The 18,402-nt window shown below is 36.3% G+C and overlaps 1 protein-coding gene across 4 annotated transcripts in view; it reads left to right on the top strand.

Annotated features, from left to right (window-relative positions):
- Positions 1-18,402, top strand: part of CDH13 (cadherin 13) — a 427,664-nt gene that overhangs the window by 173,285 nt on the left and 235,977 nt on the right. For all 4 annotated transcript variants that reach the window (XM_048958117.1, XM_048958119.1, XM_048958116.1 and 1 more), the window contains exon 4: positions 4,779-4,895. In XM_048958117.1, the coding sequence (XP_048814074.1) occupies positions 4,779-4,895 (117 nt within the window). The remainder of the gene's footprint in view (positions 1-4,778; positions 4,896-18,402) is intronic.

The raw sequence follows: 18,402 nt of genomic DNA, 5'->3' as shown, positions 1-18,402 counted from the left end.
CAAACTTTGCTTTATCCTGATGTTGTCACCATCACTTAGAATGCACTGAAGCAATATTTGCCTCCATACACAGTTCCCTGGTCATAATCCACTGATTTTTGTGGATGAGCTGATTGAGGTGCTCTTCAGTTCATGGTGTGACAGCTATGTGTGCCCATCTGGAATGTGTTTTGTCTTTCATGTTGTTGCTGCCACTGCTAAAAGGCACCGCTTACTGTGCTCACATCCGCTGTTTGATCTCTATAAACATTCAGCAAATAGGAATGAATGTCAGCGATTACAGTGTTTTCTGCATGGAGGAATTCAGTGTCCCACCTTTGCTTCATCCACACTTCTGTGTTGGATGCCATTCTGTCAGACTGCCTCTCTGCTGCCCTCTATTGCAGGATAACAGACTGGAATGAAATAGTGGTGGGAAGATTCAGCCTGTACTGCTATACCACCACCATCTGCCTCCAGTGTTGTGGGCCAGCATAGGGAGTATTGCTTTCAGAGCAGTCCTTATAAAATGGTAAAAATACCCACACAAATCAAGTTTCCTGAACAGTTTCCCTTACTCATATATCATATCTGACCATAATTCATGAGCCTGGAAGCTTATGTGCTCTGAAGTAACTGAGTATTCATAGCAGATTTTGGCTGGATTTGTTCTTTTGAAGTTTGTTTGTTTGTTTGTTTGTTTTCAGGCTGGCATTTGCAGTCATTGAGGACAAAATATTTCTGAGCAGATGTTTCTGTATTTACTGTGGACCTTTACAGATCTCAGTTTTATTTATGAGGTTAACTATTCACTTAAACAGTGGTTCTTTAACTTGTGAGGAATTATTAGTGCACTTTTTTTTTTGTATTGTTGAAAACACAAGGAAATATTTTTGAATATTTAGAAATCATTAACCATTATACTGCTAATAACAGATCTGATGATGGAAATAAGATACAAAGCACTCTTCACTGAATGAAGGTTAGAGCACAAGTCTGAAATTTCAGCATAAAAATGATTTTTTTTAAGTTGATCTGCACACAGTTTTAGTTCAATCTTATGCAATATTATTTAGGAGAAAAATTAATATACCACTGAATACCACAAAAAATTTTCTTACAATGAGCATCCATTCATACTTGTTTATTTTTTGTAGTGGAACTTTGGATTGTCCCCATTTTAGGCCATCAAGCTTATTATCTAAAAGCAATAAATGGTAGAAATTCAACACTTTTTTTCTGGTCAGCATAGTTAGTGTGTTACAGATTGCCACTCCAGTGATGCTTCCAACCCTTATTGCGACAAATCAATAAGTATTCAGCCACCTTATTCTCATGAAGTTTTAATGAAATTTGCTTCGCTGAAAGTAATGGTACCTGCTGCCAAGTAGCAACTGTGCCATTCATTCAAATATTCAAGAATAGCAATGATCCCGAGAGCCCCTAGCAAAAACATTAAAGAAAAAACAACAACAAAATCCCAGACTGGTGAATTCTCAAAGGAAATGAGGAAATTTGAAGTGACGTTTTCACTAGGCCAACTCATTTTTCTAAAATTTAGCTATGTTTGTTGCTTGCTTAACACAAACAGGAAATCAAGGTTTGTTGCTGGTGAAATCAGCTCTTTGGTTCTGAACTATTGCTGTTTTAAGTACTGAAATCATGACTGGAAAAGAAATACAATGAAATGAAAAATAGAGTCTAAAAAGCTAGTTATGAAATAGTGCGTTGGATAAGGAAATGACAGTTGGATTCTAATCAGGAAAAAAGGAGCTGGAACATAGTGATCATGGGTCTGACAAAGAAATTAAATAGTACAGATAGAGAAATCTTACCACTTTATTTTTGTTTTAAAAAATTTACAAGCAGAGAAACCGAATTTTTACTTTCAATGCATTCTTTTTAGAAATGCATGTGTTTATTATTATGAAGTGTATGTATTTTCTTAATTTTAATATAATTTATTCAAAAAACTTAAGCAAATTCAGTAAAAAAGCTTATGTAAGCAGGATGGCTATCCTCCAATGGGAACCTCTTCAGAGTTTTGATTTTTGAATCAGGTGCTACGTGCATGTATATTTCAATTTCTTGCTTTCTGCTTTATATACTGATTGAGGTTCAAGCCATCAGTTGCCAGCTGCTTGGCATTAAGCAAAATCTTTTTTTTTTCCAAACAAATTCTTATGATAACCACAAACAGTTATTAAGGTATTGAGTTATTAAATTCATTGGTAAAATACTTTTGCTTCTTTCTTCTTGTTTGAACATGTTCTATAGTGATGCTTTTTGGTACTCGTTTAATCAGCCATGTTGCTGTGTTAGGTACCAGGGAATGATGAATTAGAGAAAATTCATCAAGAAGTATTTAAAAAAAATCAGTGTGTTCTGAAGAATAAATAGTATGAAATGTACTCTGCAGAAGTGCTTACATTTCTTTGTTCAATCTCCAAAAGCTTTCTTTTCATTGCAAAAAACTAATTGCATTTAAAAAATATAATTTTGTTCTGAAGTCCTACTCAGAAATCTGAACTTGGATGCCCGAAGCCTTTTCTTCCTGCTGTTCTCCTTGAAACTTGGCTTCTTTGTATTAATGACTGCAGTGTTGTCTCAATGGAAGAAAAAGTGAGAGTGCATTCAATTTTGGACCTTCTGCACATGTGTAAGGGTAACTGACTCATGAGAAAGCGGTGAATTAATTGCTCATGGATTTGTGACTACCAAATTTTGAGAGGTCTGGGTATTAAGCAGCCTGAAAATTCCTTTTACTCCACAGATAAGCATAAGCAGAAACATGATACAAAGAGATGTGAATCTAAGTGTGCCTCCTTTCCAGTGATGATGCATCTGAGAGGTCATCCTTACACATTCTTGAGCAGACGGGTAGCCTTGAATATAGGAATTACCACAAGTCAGATCTCTGATCAGTTCTGCACTGCTGCTGGTAATCGAAGGAGCTGATATTTCTTCCTAGACATGCTGCTAGTCATTTATTCTTGCTCTTCTTAGCAACGTCACAGATACGTGCCAGCCAAACTGTCTGCTGTGTTTACAGTGTGAGTGATTTTGAAAGCTTACTGCTCTGCGTGTTTGCCTCTGGACAGAATTCAGCTCCTTTTATTTGACATGTCATGTGTTTTTATCTTGAACTTTCTCATGAATTTTTATTAGGGGAAGTTCTTTTGGGAGAGGGATTGAAAGACAAAAATAGGGACCCAAGTGGCCTTAAGCTGAAAGATTAAAGAGAAGTGGCAAAGCCTTTGGGACAGATGGGAACTCCAAATCAGGGTGAGCCCCTACAGGTTATGAAAACTGGCAGAGTCGTTCTCACTTCTCTTTGACTTTATCATAGCTAAAGATGACAGACGAAGACTTGCTTTCCTTGTTACTGTTTGTCACCAAATTTACGAAGTCACGCTGAAGCTCATAGATGTAAAGCAGTGCTTGATGGTGATACGCTGTGTGGGAGTGTAGGTGGGAGGCTCTTATGCAGATGGCAGCAGCAGCAGCCTAAGGAGTTCCTGACTGACGTTCAGATTGTGTCATTGAGAAAACCCAGTTGTTTTTGCCTTTTTATAACAATACAGCATCAAGATGAAGCTGTCCTTAGATGGTAAAGTGGTGTTATTAAAACAACAACTTGAATTCCAGAACTGATTAGAAAATTCACTGCATTGAGAAAACAAGGAAAATTGCACGGTATGATGTAATTATCTTCCCAAAATCAGACGATTCATTCAACCTGTGATTTGGTTCACAAAACTCACAACTGTCTGAACAAACAGTGGTGATCTGAACCCTTTCCAGTTTCAAAATTCACTCTCCAAACAGTGTAAGTTGTGATGTTTCTTTTAGAAAGGGGCCTGTATCTAAGTGAGAGCTCTGCGAGATGGGGAAAGGTTGGTTCTGACCTTGGTAGCTGAAGGTAGAGATCTGCAGAAAGTATAGGATAAGAAACAGGAGAGGTCCACTTCTGGGAAACTGCATTTTGGGCATAGAGAAAGCACTGAGAAGATCAGAGAGAAGGTTGGAAGGGAAGGCAGAGATGTACTGGACAGGGCTTCAAGAAGCTGGAAGACATTGGAAAGTACACATGAAGTGCTGAATTGCTGGAAGCTCCTCTAGATCTAAACAGCCTAGAAAATGTAGTGGGGGAAAAAGGCAGCTTGTGTATGAACCATTTCCATTTCTTTTCTTTCAGATATGGTAGCGTGAAGTTTTCCCCATGTAAAAGAAACCTATTAGATGATATTCTGAGTTATGCCTGGGCTTTGTTGTACGTTGTTTACTTTTAGCTTACAAGTGTTTGGTCTGAGACATCAGCAGCTGGGGACTGTCTTGGAAAATACCTCTGAGTTCTGTTTGCTGGAGAGCGTGGACTGAGGAGTGACCAAGTGTAGATGCAACTTCACGTGTGATAATAGAAAAAATATGTAAAACATTTAAAGTAGGGTTTCTTAAAGGTCCCATGCTAGTATTTGAGGTCAGCTAAACCTTGTTTAAAATTTATGATTTAAGCAGTCCTCTGAGTTTTAGTCTATAGGAATACAAAATGAATATGGATTGTCTACACTTTCATAAGTAAAATAAACCTACAGTTTTAAGTAGTTTGCTATGTTATCACTCATCATTGGAAAATGTAATACAAAGCCTGTTAGTTCATCTTAATTTTACCTAAAGATACAGGGAGTGGAAATAACAACTGAGTGTTATGTTGAAAGTCATTGTAATTTGTCTTTTTTTTTTTTTTTTTTTTTTTTTTTTTTTTTTTTTTTTTTTTTTTTTTTTTTTTTTTTTTTTAGGAAATGTTTAAGATAGAAGGCAACCTTGGAATTCCAAGACAAAAAAGGGCTATTCTGGCAACTCCAATATTAATTCCAGAAAATCAAAGACCACCATTTCCAAGATTAGTTGGCAAGGTAAGTTCAAAAATATAAATATATAGAGAATCCAATTTTGATTTTAAATAATGTTTATTCTGCTTTAAAGAATGTGTTTAAGGAATGCCTTTGGTAGCGTACGTTATGGTAAAATGTATTCATCAGAACCACGTGGCTTGATGAAGCTGCTGTCTGTAATAGAGGTTACTGCCTACCTGTCTGTCTGTGTGTGAGGCTGAGGCTGAAATCTAGGTTGGGAATGTTGTGGAGCATAACTTACTGAGTAGTGTGGAGTAGCTTGTTTTTAGTCTTAACCCGTAGGAGGTCCTAAGGTAAAAATGTCCTAAGTTCACATACTTAAATTCATTTATAATGTCTAAAGACTAAGACAGACTTTGCACTCATTTGTGGTTTATTTTTGATGAAAAATGGAAAGTTCTTTTGGCTACAAGAATCTGTGTAAATTAGAATTCAAACAACTCTTTTCTGAAACTTTAACTATATGGCTAAACTACGAAATCATTCAAAGTGAAATACAAGTAATGGTTTAAATGGCTATTTGGGCATCAGAAGTTGTAATTACGTGAATATACTTTGTACACTGACAGTTATGAAACAGGAACTCCATGTCCCTCTTTCAGTAGGTGTGACAATGACAGACAGCCTATGGAGCTGGGGAGTACATTCGTAATTCCCACCAATGGGTTTGCTAGAGCTAAATGCACAGCTCAAGGGCAGAATCTTACTCTACAATCAATGTGTAATTTAGCCAGCCTGGACCTCATCAGTTACTTTAATAGTTAGGAAAGGTTGTTTTCCATTCAGTAAAATGAAAGAATAATCTGTTTTGTTTTGTTTTTTTTCCATTCTCAGTAATTTATAGTAATTTCTGAACTCCACGTCATGTTTCGTAGTTCGACAGTTAGAGAGCAGTACCTTAGTAAATATTGTTGGCTAACATATTAGTGAAAAATAGTTAATTTTAAAACTTCTCTTGCTCAATTTTAAAGGAGAGAGATTTGGAGAGACTTCATATATATAGGTATGGTGTCTTGTTTTTCATGTTTGTTTTTGCCCCTCATTCTACTTCTTCCTCAGGTAATCTGAGTTGCTTTCTAGAAGTGCCTCCGTTAAGTATTTTTATTGCTAGCTTACGTTGATAGCACTGGTAATTGAGGTTTCTTAAGCAGAATGAGATTAATCTGGTCCTACTTATATTCAAATGTTTTTTTTCTAGCATCTTGTCATCTGGATTTGTTATAATTCTTCAAGTAGTAGTTAGGGATCACATGTTAAGTGTGGTAGATGATGTACAAACACAGAACTGTTTGAGCATCTGGCAGTCTGTTTTTCAAAAGCCCTGAGATACCTCTTTGCAACTGATGATTAAATTATAGGAACTACAGATGATCAGCACCTTGAAATACCTGAGCTGATATCAGTTTATTAAGTCTTTAAATACAATTTTTTTCAGTATATTTCCAACATAGGTATCTAGACCACTATTTTGGCTGTAGTCTATTATAGGTAATAATGTGACTAAGACAAAGCTTGTGGAGATATTTGTAATAAGGGAATGAAATATTCCATGTCAACTGCAGTAATTTGTAACTGAATGCTTAATAAAGCATAAATAAAGAGGTTTAGAGCCTCGAAGATGTTGAATGTAGGGAAGAGAGTCTATTGTTCTTCAGATACATAATTCAATAGGAGTGAAAGCTGAAAATAAAAGCAATCATTTGAGGTCTTTGTTGACATCTCACAGAGCTTTATAAACTATGTGAGGAAGTTTGAAGTATAGAGATGTTCAGAGCACCTTAAACACCCAATTTATGTACTTGTTTTAGACCCTGCACAAACTGTTGAAAAGTTTGGTCATCTTTTTCATTTAACTTCAGAAGCTTATTCTGAATTGTTTGTGAATTTACCAGAGTTCTGTACACTCTGTGAGAGCTGAGAAATACAGTTATTCTTGAACTTAAACTTTACCATCTCCCTGCTCAATTGTAAGCACTGTGAAGGTGACATTGCAGGCATGTTTTATTGTCATTTCTATGGCCTATAGAGAAAAAGAGAACGTGTAAAGAATGCTGATCACAAGCTTTGAAGATGGATAACGTGCATGTTACTTGAGAATTTGAAAAATGAAAGAGAAAACAGATTCTGGATCATAGTTTCATCATGTAATTGCCAGTATTCATGACTGAGCACTTGTGTAGTTTTGCTGTGAAGCAAATGGCAGAGATTCTCATAACACAGGCTCGCTAGAGCTCACTCAATCTGCCCAACACGCTGAGCAGTGCCCTGGTTTCCACTATGGTCTGTGCTCAGCATCAGCTTGAGCTGAACTCTGATGGCTTTTCTATGAGAACACAGTTCTTTCCTATTCCAGAGCTGTGATAGAAATATGAAATAGCAAGACTTCTGGAAGGGACTGTAGCTAAGAAACAATTGTAGCATTTAAATAGATGCTTCCAAGTTTGGGCAGTGTTTTGTTTCAGTGTGCGCTATGGAGTATTTCGTATTTTATTCAGACATGGGCAGGCATACTGTTTGTATGAACTACAGGCTATAGAGGAACCCACAAGTTTACTTTTGTAGTTATTATGTGTATGTATTGCATTTTGGTCACCCAATACTGCTGCATCTCCACCTCTATTGGCAAAATCTCAAAGGAAAACTAAAGAGTGACTTTTAGAGAGAATATACTGCTTGGGTGTAGTAAAAACATAATACTGAACATTATTGAGCTTGCTTCCTATTAGGATGAACACGGCTGATTCAGTCTGTCAAGCATTATAGTGAGGAAAACGAATTAGTTCCAGCCCTGTGCAGTCATTTTCAGAATAATTTTACTTCAGGAAGTTGCCTTCTGCCGTGACTTGTATCTGAGAGGGTACAGAAAATAAATCATCAAAGTCAGGGGAAAATGTATAACATCTGTTGGCTCACTTTTTCTTACTGCGGCTGTAACAGGTATCCAAACATGTCTGAGGACTGTACCAACTGATAAAGGGTCAGAAGTCATCCCTTGTGCTATTTCAGGGCTGGAATAGCTCTGTGGCATTCCATGAATGTTGGATCTTCATAGTACTTGATAATTTCTGAAGTGGAATTCCATGAGCTTGTTTAAGATGTCGAGCTCATTTCTGACTCCAACATGCAACATAATTTTCCAGAAAAGTCAAGTTCTTCAGGTGATAAATAGCAATAAAAAACATTTAAGAGTGTGTGTGTGTGTGTGTGTGTGTGTGTCTGGGAGAGGTGGATGGTGAGAGGGGTGGATCAAAAATAACCACACATGTTCTGCATGGAGAATAATTACTATTTTTGTTTACCTCTCATCTTCATTACGCTCCCGAAGTTCCTCTTGCTGCTCATCAGAACTGTAAAGCTTTCCTGAATGAATAATGAATGGAATATGGGATAGGGATGGTCAAATACAACTTGTTCTGTTTAATGCTATTGTGTGGTGCAGGTAGTGTCTGCATGGAAGTTTCCAGGTTCACCCTGAGTATTGCTTTCCTTTTCTTCCACCTACTTCAGAAGAATTTCCAGTGTAGTTCATTCCTCTATCCTGACTGCCTCCTGTTTTCCAGCTCCCACTAACGCAATGCTGCCTGGAAATATGCAAGGTTGTTTGGAAGTGATTGCAGAAGCTGCCAGCAGTTGAACTACTTATTAGTGCTTGGTTGGAAGCAAGGCAGATGTACAAAACTAGGAGAGCAGAGGGAGAAAATTTTTTTCCATAATTAGGAATCAATAGCATAAAAAGAAAATCATGGTAATTTTAGAGGACTTCACTGATCAAGATTTGATGTTGTAACTTGGGAAGGAGATGGTGCACTGGATAAGTGGAAATATTGGATTGTTTTAATTAAGAGAAAATTTAAAGTCAGTATTTAGTATAACAAGGAAATACATGTGTAGAGGCTATTTTCTTTTCTGTTGTCACTTTCTGTCACAACCACTTAGGGATAAGTATTTTGCCTAGCCATTGCACACCCTTGGTTAAGGGATCCCTTAATTAAATAACTATCATAGACATGCTGTGCTTGTAGGTAAAATAATCTTTCCTTTCAGCAAAACCTGAGCTGCTGCATATAATCCTTCATTCCTGAGGGAGAACAGGGAGATGAAAATATTTTAATACATCCTTGCTACTATGGGCCTATGTGTCCAGATGGTCCAGACTACAACTGTTGACTGTTATTGATGTGTTTTGTTTAGCTCGTGCTGATAAAGCACAGAGATATGATATGCAGTTTTAGTCCCTCTCCATATGCTGCTCTTCCATTTTTTTTTTTGTCCACATCAAGTCTAATGAAGTGCAAAACAGTGGGATCTGGAATTATCCTGTAAATACTTGCTGTGGATTGATTTTTTTTTAATATATGATAAATCCATTATTCTATTATTTAATAAAGGTATACCCTTCATTAGAAGGAGGATTTATAGTTGTTTTAACATAAGATATGGAAGCTCTAAATGTCCCTGCAAAAACTGGCTGAACTTAAAATGGTTGGTGTAGACCAGAAGACATAGAAGAACATTAGAAATTATATAAGAAACAATGACTGAACGAAGAAGATGCAAAACTTTGGTTTTTGCCAGTAAGATAATTTGTTGTGGGTTTTTTGACTGTTTAGTTTGCCTTTTGGAAATGAAAGGAGTGGTGGGTGCTCTCCTCATGCTTTATATTAGATAGATCCCTGCCTTTCATCTGTGCTGATGGACAGTTAAGCTGCCAAATGACAATTAGATGGCAGAACTGATCTAAGCTCAAGGAAAAAAAGTAATGAAGGCTATCAAACACAATAGAAATCTCTATGATCAGGGTGTTTTTTCCCTCTTCAAAACTGTGAATTTAAGGAGTTTTTTTTTCCTCCTTCAAGTTGTGAATTTAAGGCTAAGTGAAAACACAGCTTGTCTGTTAATGCTATGATAGAAAAACCTAAAAGGAGAAGAAACTGAAGATAACTATGGAAAAGCTGCTGGAAGCTTATTATTTTTGAGTGGATATCTGATTGAGGCCTTTTGTATATGATAAATTATATGCTTCACAGAAGAGGAGTGTGAAGCATTAAAGACGAAGCTGGAAAAAATGCTAAACTAGAGGCAAAATTTGAAAAGAAGGTGATAGAAAAGACAAGAGAGATGTGGTGATGATCCATAGATCTTTGAAGAGAACCTAGAGGGAAGTATTGTGGATTATAAGGAGGATGCAAAAGACAGCAAAGAACAAGATCAGCCAGTGAAATAAAAACTGAAATGTATTTCTTCTACTGGACGATTTGGAAGTAAATGGCGGTTGAAGCAAGAGAGAGTGAAGGAAAGGAGCTTGCTTGGATTGCTGTCCAAATCTGGAAGTCTAAATATCTTTCCAGAACCAAGAAATGTGTGATTCTTTACCAACTTTCTGGATTCCAGCTGAATCTCAGTTCTTGCTCTGAGTCTTTGATTTGTACAAAAAAAAAAAAAAGTGCAGAAACAGGAGAACAAACTCCTTGCTAAGAAACTAGAGCTGTGTCTGAGCTGCATAGGAAAAATCCACTGGATTTTTGAAATTATTTTCTAATTATTTTTAATTTGTTTTGTTGTGTTCATATAATCATGACCACAGATCTAAACGATCAGGCTACACCAAAGCAGATGCTTAGAGGAGGGGAGGTGTCTATCAGCAAGAATTCTGGCTTCTCCAGAGGGAAGAGTATTTAGGCTATGACAGCTGTAAAAGTGGTTCCATCAGAAAAATAGTGGAGAGATCGACTCCTGGGAAGCATTGCAGGGTGGGGATGTTTTTCAGAGATTGGAATTGCTCGAGCACAAATTGTTCTGGCTTCTTACATCGAGGTTTGATGGCACATAAGGAGAACGCTCTTTTAAAGTGTGCAGAAGAAATGTATCTATTAATCTACACAGGAAAAGGCACATCCAGAGTTGAGAATCTACAGCAAAGGGTGGAAGAAAATTGTGCAGAAATTGGGAAAAAGTCTGAAACTGATACATTTTATTTCATGTAAGCAATAAGGACAGTCTCAACAAATAAGTCTCTTTCTATTTCAGCTAAGAAAGAGATTGGGATTATACAAAATCTAGTTACAGTGCTAGTACATAACTAGTTGTGTGCACTAATATGTTGGGCAGAAACTTGTATATCAGAGTTCAGTTTGTTCAGTCTAGTAGGGTGTTTTATTAGGTCTATAGTGAGTGTAGTCATTTAAGCCAAGGGAAAATACTGGCATAATAACAAATGGATACAGATTTTTGTCTCAAGATTAGGGAAAAGCTTTTTGATCTTCAGAGAAGACGGATTAATTTCTATGTCTTCCAGGGTGAGGAATTCAAAGTGTGATAAATATACAGTCACAATTGCATAATACATCTTCTTCTGTACGTGAGAAAACAGACACCAAGACATTTTCTCCAATTCTAGGGTTCATGACAATGTGTAATACTCTGATTTGGACCTATGTGGACTACTGAAGATAATGTGGAATCTTATGTGATGAAATCTGTGGCTTTCCAGAAAGGATGCCACAACAGAAAGGATGTTTATGGAAAAATACCAACCTACGTCAGTAATAAATGCAATGCAATGAATAGCACTGCATTAAATTAAAAGGCTTTCAATACAAGTACATGAACTATTAAGCTACAGCTTGTTAATTTGCATTAGAGGGTATGCATTTGATATCCCAACAAACCATTAGACGAAGACAGCATTTCAAATTTACCTCGTTTTCTGAAAGATCTCTCTTTAAACTTGTCCTCTTTTAAAATATTGATAGTCACACAAACAATTCCATCAGAATACATTTGTACTCTTTAAGTTGAGGAATTTTAATGGAAATCTTTTTAAAATGCCCTTGTTTACTTAAGGGATTCTTGGAGGAGTCAAACTTACACACCAGATGCTTTCACAAGCAGGAAAATTAGAATTTACTTTTGTTTTTTCATTCTTTTAAGTCATTAGTATGGATAAAAGAACTTTTAACCATTTGTGGAATATTTTCTAATCTAGTTACCATGGTTACAAGTTTTGTTGGAGATACAGGTGTTCTACAGGAATGATGGAATTAAACTTTCTGCCCAATATTGAAATATCCAGTTCCTGATTTCCTTCTGTGTAATAAATCATGCTAATGACCCGAAGTGAAGCACTGAGGAGATGATATTTTATGCTCTGAAGTTTTCCAGCATACCACAGTTTAACAATTACATTGTTTGTGTTAACTTTGATCTTAGAATTTAATATCTTAAAATGTGCTGCAGATGAATGTAGAGGGGAAAAAGTCAGCCTTTGCCAATGAATTACATATGTAAAATAACTGAGATAAAATAAAACCCTGATAACTAATTTTTCATTCATGCATTAATAGAATTTTAGATTCATGTTTAAGGGAAAATGTGTTTGAATTATTTTTAAATGCAACAGTTATATCATCTAATGATGCCCAGTTACATCTCGTTCCACAGTGATTGTTTTACTTAAATGGTGTTTTATAGTCAAATTTCTAAACAGATTAGAAGCTGTCCTAAACTCCATTCTAGCTTTCTAGCTTTCTAGACTGAAATAAACCCCCAGACTCCTGTTTTGAATGCTATTCTTACCTGATCTTACTGATCATATCTTGAACAGAGAATGCCACTGACAAAAGCAGACACAAATCCCCCTTCCGGGCTGCAGAATAAGTTAAGCTGCCAATTCCTAACCTGTTTCTCCATGATTTTTGGGACTCCACTGATTCATTTCATTTTGGTCAGTTTTCGTCTTTGCAGTCTTCCATTCTGAGTCTAAGTCCAGACCTAATGGGAAGTTGTTGATATACACCTTGAATTTTCACTGTCTTGATTTAATTCAGTTATTTGAAATAAGCACTGATTCTGCCAGCTTGAAAAAACTGTTTTCTTATTGAACATCTTCTTTTGATCAATATCTTGATCTCTGCATTTTCAGCCAGGTCACATTTAACCTTAAGACATGGGGCCTAATTGTGTAATCTTAGATTGATAAAACAGGATATTTGGATCCAGGATTTCTGTTTGCTTGTTAACTTCAATTTGTAGAATTGCTTCTACAAATCTGCTTACCGTAATGCTTCCTTTTAAGCAGTATAACAAATGCAGCAAACTATCCAGCATTACAGAGCAGTGTGCTGTGCCAATATATGATTAGAAAGGAGATGAAATCTCCAGAATACAGAAGTCAGTGGAGAGAACAGTACCACTGACCATCCTTTAAAGCAATTAAGGTATTTAATAACTGTGAATTCTGACTGATCTGAGTTTGATCTGTTTGTTACCTGAATACTGTCCCTTCTCTATCCAGTTATTTTCCCTTCTCATTCCTTTTGTTTCCTATTATGAAAAATCTGTCAATAGCTAGTTGGTAGTGTAATATAAAGTAATATCCAAATGAATGACATTTTAGAAAGAAAAATAACTTATCTCTGACAATTTACAAGCTAAATACTGTGGTACTGTCAACTTCAATACTTACATTAAGGAAAGACTTTAATAAAGACATTTTGTGGACTGGACTGGTGATAAATCTGATATTACTACCTGTGGCTTGTTAAATTGACACCAAGAGAAGATGGCTGGCAGAGTATTTCCAAAAGGAAAAATGATATGTATTATGTATGGCTCGTCTGCAAGGTGGAGTAAACAGCTGTCACACAGAGAACAGCAGACATTCTCTTCCTTCCAACTGCTGGATCTCTCTGATGGTGTCTGACTAATTACAACCCTTTTGTGTTTTGCTCTTGGCTTTATTATGCTTGGATAACTTTTCTTTTGCGTTTTTTCTCTCACATTTATTCTACTGTATAGTAACAGACAGTAGTGTAGGTGAAAGAGCGTGGTGCTAACGTGTATCATGACAGCTATGTTTCAGTTCAATAAACATTTTCCTTCTCCTCCACAAGACTTTTGCTACTCTTTTTTCCAACTGCCTTATAAGGGTAAATTTCTTTTTTAACCTTTCTGGTTAATCATCTTTTCCACTTAGTTTGTAGCCTGTTTATGAAGTTGAGAAGTGAACTAAGTCATTTGTACATATAGGGATTAAATGACTTTTATACCTTTATAACTTTAAATGTATAATGAGCACACATTCTTTTTCCCTTACCTTATTTAAAACCAGCTGATGTCTTTTATCATCATTAATAATATGTCATTTTGAAGTAAATGTTACTCTGCTCTATTGACCTATTTTTCTTTCAGGGTCAAATACTTAAGATGTAGGAATTATTTCATTGTAATCACCATCCCACTGTTGAATTAAAATCTTCAATTTCCTTTTGCCTGTCTTTGGAAGCGAGCATTCTAGCCTGACCACTCTGCTTTCTTTAAAATATGTCAGAAAAAGAGAAAAATTGCTTCCTGTCATTGAAACGTTGCTTAAACAAAGGCAAATGAAAATTCAGGCATCTGTACCTGTAGATTAATCTGCTCACCAGTGTTCTGTAATGAGATTAGCAAGAGCTTTGATTTTTGGTTTTTTATAACATTCTGTAAGTTTTCCTTGAGAAATCATGCATTGCTGAAATTTATATATTTTGAATTTAAATACAGGAATCATGTACATATGTATATATATACATTTATATGTACATATTCATAAATGTGTGCATACAAATGAACGTGTACAAACAAATGAGTACATATATGCACATCAAGGCTTTCTTGGGCTCCCTTGGTCAATGCTATTGGTTTGCAGGTCCTTTTTATCCCTTTTTAATCCATAAAATGCCTCTATGAGCACATTGATTCTATTGGAGCTCTACTGATTTCATCTGTTCATATGTCAGTGAGTGTCAGTAGCATCTTTGTTCCTCCAAATCTTGTCATATTCCTACTGCAGTCCCTCTCACTTCTGAGGAGGTAAATAAAATGGATTAAGAAATGACTTAAATAATTGTACCTTTTTGCAAATGCAGCATTTCATTATTTTGTTTAAAGCAAGTTACAATTTAAGCTGAGATGCAGAGGTCTTCATGAGCTTGTCCTTGTCACTCAGTGCCTCCATGGAATATCAATGTGTGAAGTACATACCAAAAATTTCTGTACCACTGTGCAATGATGTCTAACCTTAAGCATATTGAAACTAATAAATTCTCCCAACTATGTAGAAAAGACTTTTTATCAGGCCAGCTGTCCTGGGAAATTTAATTATATTTGCAAGAAAAATTGTGAAAGTAGCTGTGGGAAATATGGGTTTGATCAAGATTTCAGTTTGTCTATCTTTCCTATATCATCATAAGTATTTTCACACTGCTTTTGAAGTTCTGCTTCTCATTTCTACAGCACATTGAAGAAACTATTAAGCTTACATTTTCAATTGAGCATGTGGGACATGAGAATGGATTTTGATAATAAAAATCTGTACAACAACGACATTCAGAAATTGAAAGTAGTGGTGTACCTCTGATCCAGTAACATGTGTCTTAATATTTTTTTACTTATTAGAATTGCTAAAAAAACAAAAAAACTGGAAATGTGTATGTAGCTTAGTGTGGACAGAAGTTGAATTGAGGGGCTATATTAATTTAAAAAATCATGTCCAGACCTGATCTGCAATATATTACAAGTTTCTTCGTGATCGATTGAAGCAATGAAGTCTGGCTTCCTGCACATATTCATTTCCTGCAATAAACGCAAATCTTCTTACCTGTGATAACACCTCAAGCACAATGACCTTAAATCACCCCACAGTACCCACAGCTCAGCCAGTGTTATTTTCTACTTACTGTCATTTCAAGCTGAGTGAGAGAAAGCACATTGTGGAGCTGCAGCCAATCTGATTGGGAATGAATATGTGAAATCAAAATGAATGCTCTTCCTTTCTGTTAGCCGTGGAAGTGGCTACAATTCTAATAGAATTTCTAGGAACTTTGGATCTTTTGGGGGGCTAAATTTAGTTGAAACTAAAAAGGTGGGTGAGAGAGATTGATCATTTAAATGGTGTGGGTTTTCTTTTTTAATGGCATCAGGACATAAAAAATACTGTGGTCAGTGAGAGCCATTCCATGTTGTACTGAGTAAAATTCTCTGAGTGGGCCCCAAAAAGCCTGTGGGGAAGTTCTGGATGCTGCTAAATGTTCTGTGATTCCTAGAGTCATTCCAGAAGAAAAAATGTGCAATCCTATTGAAGGCTACTGTAATTTAATTTGGTTCCTAAAACGTTATTCATGCCTCTGATGTCACGCTGACATATACAGTGTGTTCAGGTGAAATTGTCCTAACGTCTGAGCCATAAAACTGACAGAAGTTGGCCCTGAGTTTAGGGCCGTTTGAAGCTGGGATTTTCATTTCAATGATTTAAGGCTTCAGTTCCAATTTTTTCCTTTGCAGTGCACTGAAGAGGGGCTAAATGTAACAACTTCATTTTCTAATATTTGTTTTGTAGATATATGTGAGACCTATTATTCAAGGATGAGTGGGGCAAACAAACGCTGCATATAATGAGTGAGAAGACAGTAATATGTCTATGTTTCTGTGAAATGCAGGGCTGTCATAGGAATGGAGAATTCAGGTATACAGAATAAAATGTCTGACATCAGTTAAGTACCATAAATAGCTTTTTTGTTAGCATATAGTAGGCTGATATGCCAAAGCTTTGAAATGCTTATGGTTCCTTAGTTTTGGAGAAGCTCAAGAACTGTGATAAGACAACAGTGCAACTGAATGACTGATCACTCTTTAGATCTATGGTTGTAATGGGAGTTTGCCACTGTCCTAACTGGATACAGGTGCACGTTTAAATTTCTGACATGTTTAAATTGTTGTGCTGCTCTGTAAATATAGTTGAAGGGCTGATACACTGTGTTGCAGTTGAAGGTTGCTAAGAAATGCCAGTGGTAAGTCTACTAATTGACAGGAGGTATATCCTTGCCTATTGATTTCTTTGGCTGACATTGAAATGAATCATTTACAGCTGAAAAGACTTGACTGCTCTTTCTAAATACCACTTTCAAAACATTCTGTGTTTTCCTTAATAGCTGATAAATTTGGGACTGTCTTAAGCTATTCTGTATCTTTGGCACAATAACTGTAGCTATAGAAACATACATACTGAGGTGATCCTCTTTACTGATGAAATTAGTAGACGTCGTTAAAATATTTTTTCTAACTCCACGATGTGTTGGTGACTAATTCATGAAAAGTAGTTACTGATACCATTAAAAATTTCTTCAGTTTTATTTGAGAATTCTGATTGTATGCCTGCAGCCTTACTTTTCAGTAAAAAATTAAACAAGGAAGTCTGATCCTGGGGAAACTATCTTGCTTTGTTAATCTAAAGGTTTGTTTTACCTCATTACTTATCCATACAGCTTGTTTACTAGACTTGTGTTTCTCTTAAATTAGAACAGAAATTCACATATATTCTATTTCTGAATTCCCTGTGAATTTAGATGTGCTCTTGTGCCTTCATCACTATGCATATCAAAAATTATTCAGAGGATCTCTGAGTGTTTTGATTCTATTTTTGTTAGGTTCACAAATATTCAAGATATGGGTTGTTTTTTTTTTCATGAAAATGAAGAATGAAATTTAATATATTGAGAGTACAGGGAAAATAAATTCAGGTGCACTCCCAGAAATAACATGCATTGTATTTGTTATATTGGATTTTTTGTCATTTTATAACTGCACTTAAATAGAGGGAGACCACAATTAATTGCATAAGAAACAGGGGTTCTAAATTGTATAAATAATCTAATCCTATAGATGCTGGTAAGACGTGGGTTGTGTTATTTGTTAGCACTGAGTTGAAGAAATGTCTGTGAAAATTTGGTGTATTCTGAATGTACAGATATGTATCAGAAATCAAATATGGGCACACATGATTAGCAATTATCACCTAATAATGTCAGTATGAGAAGGAGGTGATTAGTATGAAGTGGAAATAGCCTTAGAATGAAATTGTTTTCTGTTTAGACATGGGTTCTCCTTTCTGTCAAGCAGCAGTGAGCCAGTGCCGTATGGCTGCAAACCCAAGGCTTCATTTTTGTTTATGTTTAAATAAGGTATAAAACTGAGGGCCAGAGTAGTCATGGCTACTTAGATCACAGTACAATTGAATGCCCTCTCTGCGCAGTAGAGGTAGGAAAGCTCCTGCTTTAAAATGCTGCTGGAGACTTGCAGTTCTCTCTGATTTCTATTTGGCTTCTATGACTTCAAGATGGATTACATGTTTGTTACTCATCCTACAGTAGAACACTGATTTCAGTGAATTAAGGAACCCATCAAAAAAACACTTGCTCATTGCAGATCATCTTTCAGCTTTGTGTTTCTGACTGGTGGCAGGCAGAATGCCCTGCATGCAGGCTGGAGCCACTGAAAGGCTGCACCAACATCCATAGAGCTGATGAATGCACCTCCAAGTAGTGCCAGGTGTAACCAGAGCACAGCTCTTTGCAGCTTTTGGGCTGGGTCCAGATGTGCCTCTAAAAGTAGCAGGGTCACCATGTACCAGATTGGTTTCTGCTGGGCAGATTTGAGCTGCCAGTTTTACCTTCTCCTGATGGTTGCAACAGAG

This window comes from Lagopus muta, chromosome 12 (assembly GCF_023343835.1).
Source record: "Lagopus muta isolate bLagMut1 chromosome 12, bLagMut1 primary, whole genome shotgun sequence".
NCBI lineage: Eukaryota > Metazoa > Chordata > Aves > Galliformes > Phasianidae > Lagopus > Lagopus muta.
The sequence above is the reverse complement of the archived record's forward strand: the minus strand, read 5'-3'. Positions and strand labels throughout refer to the sequence as shown.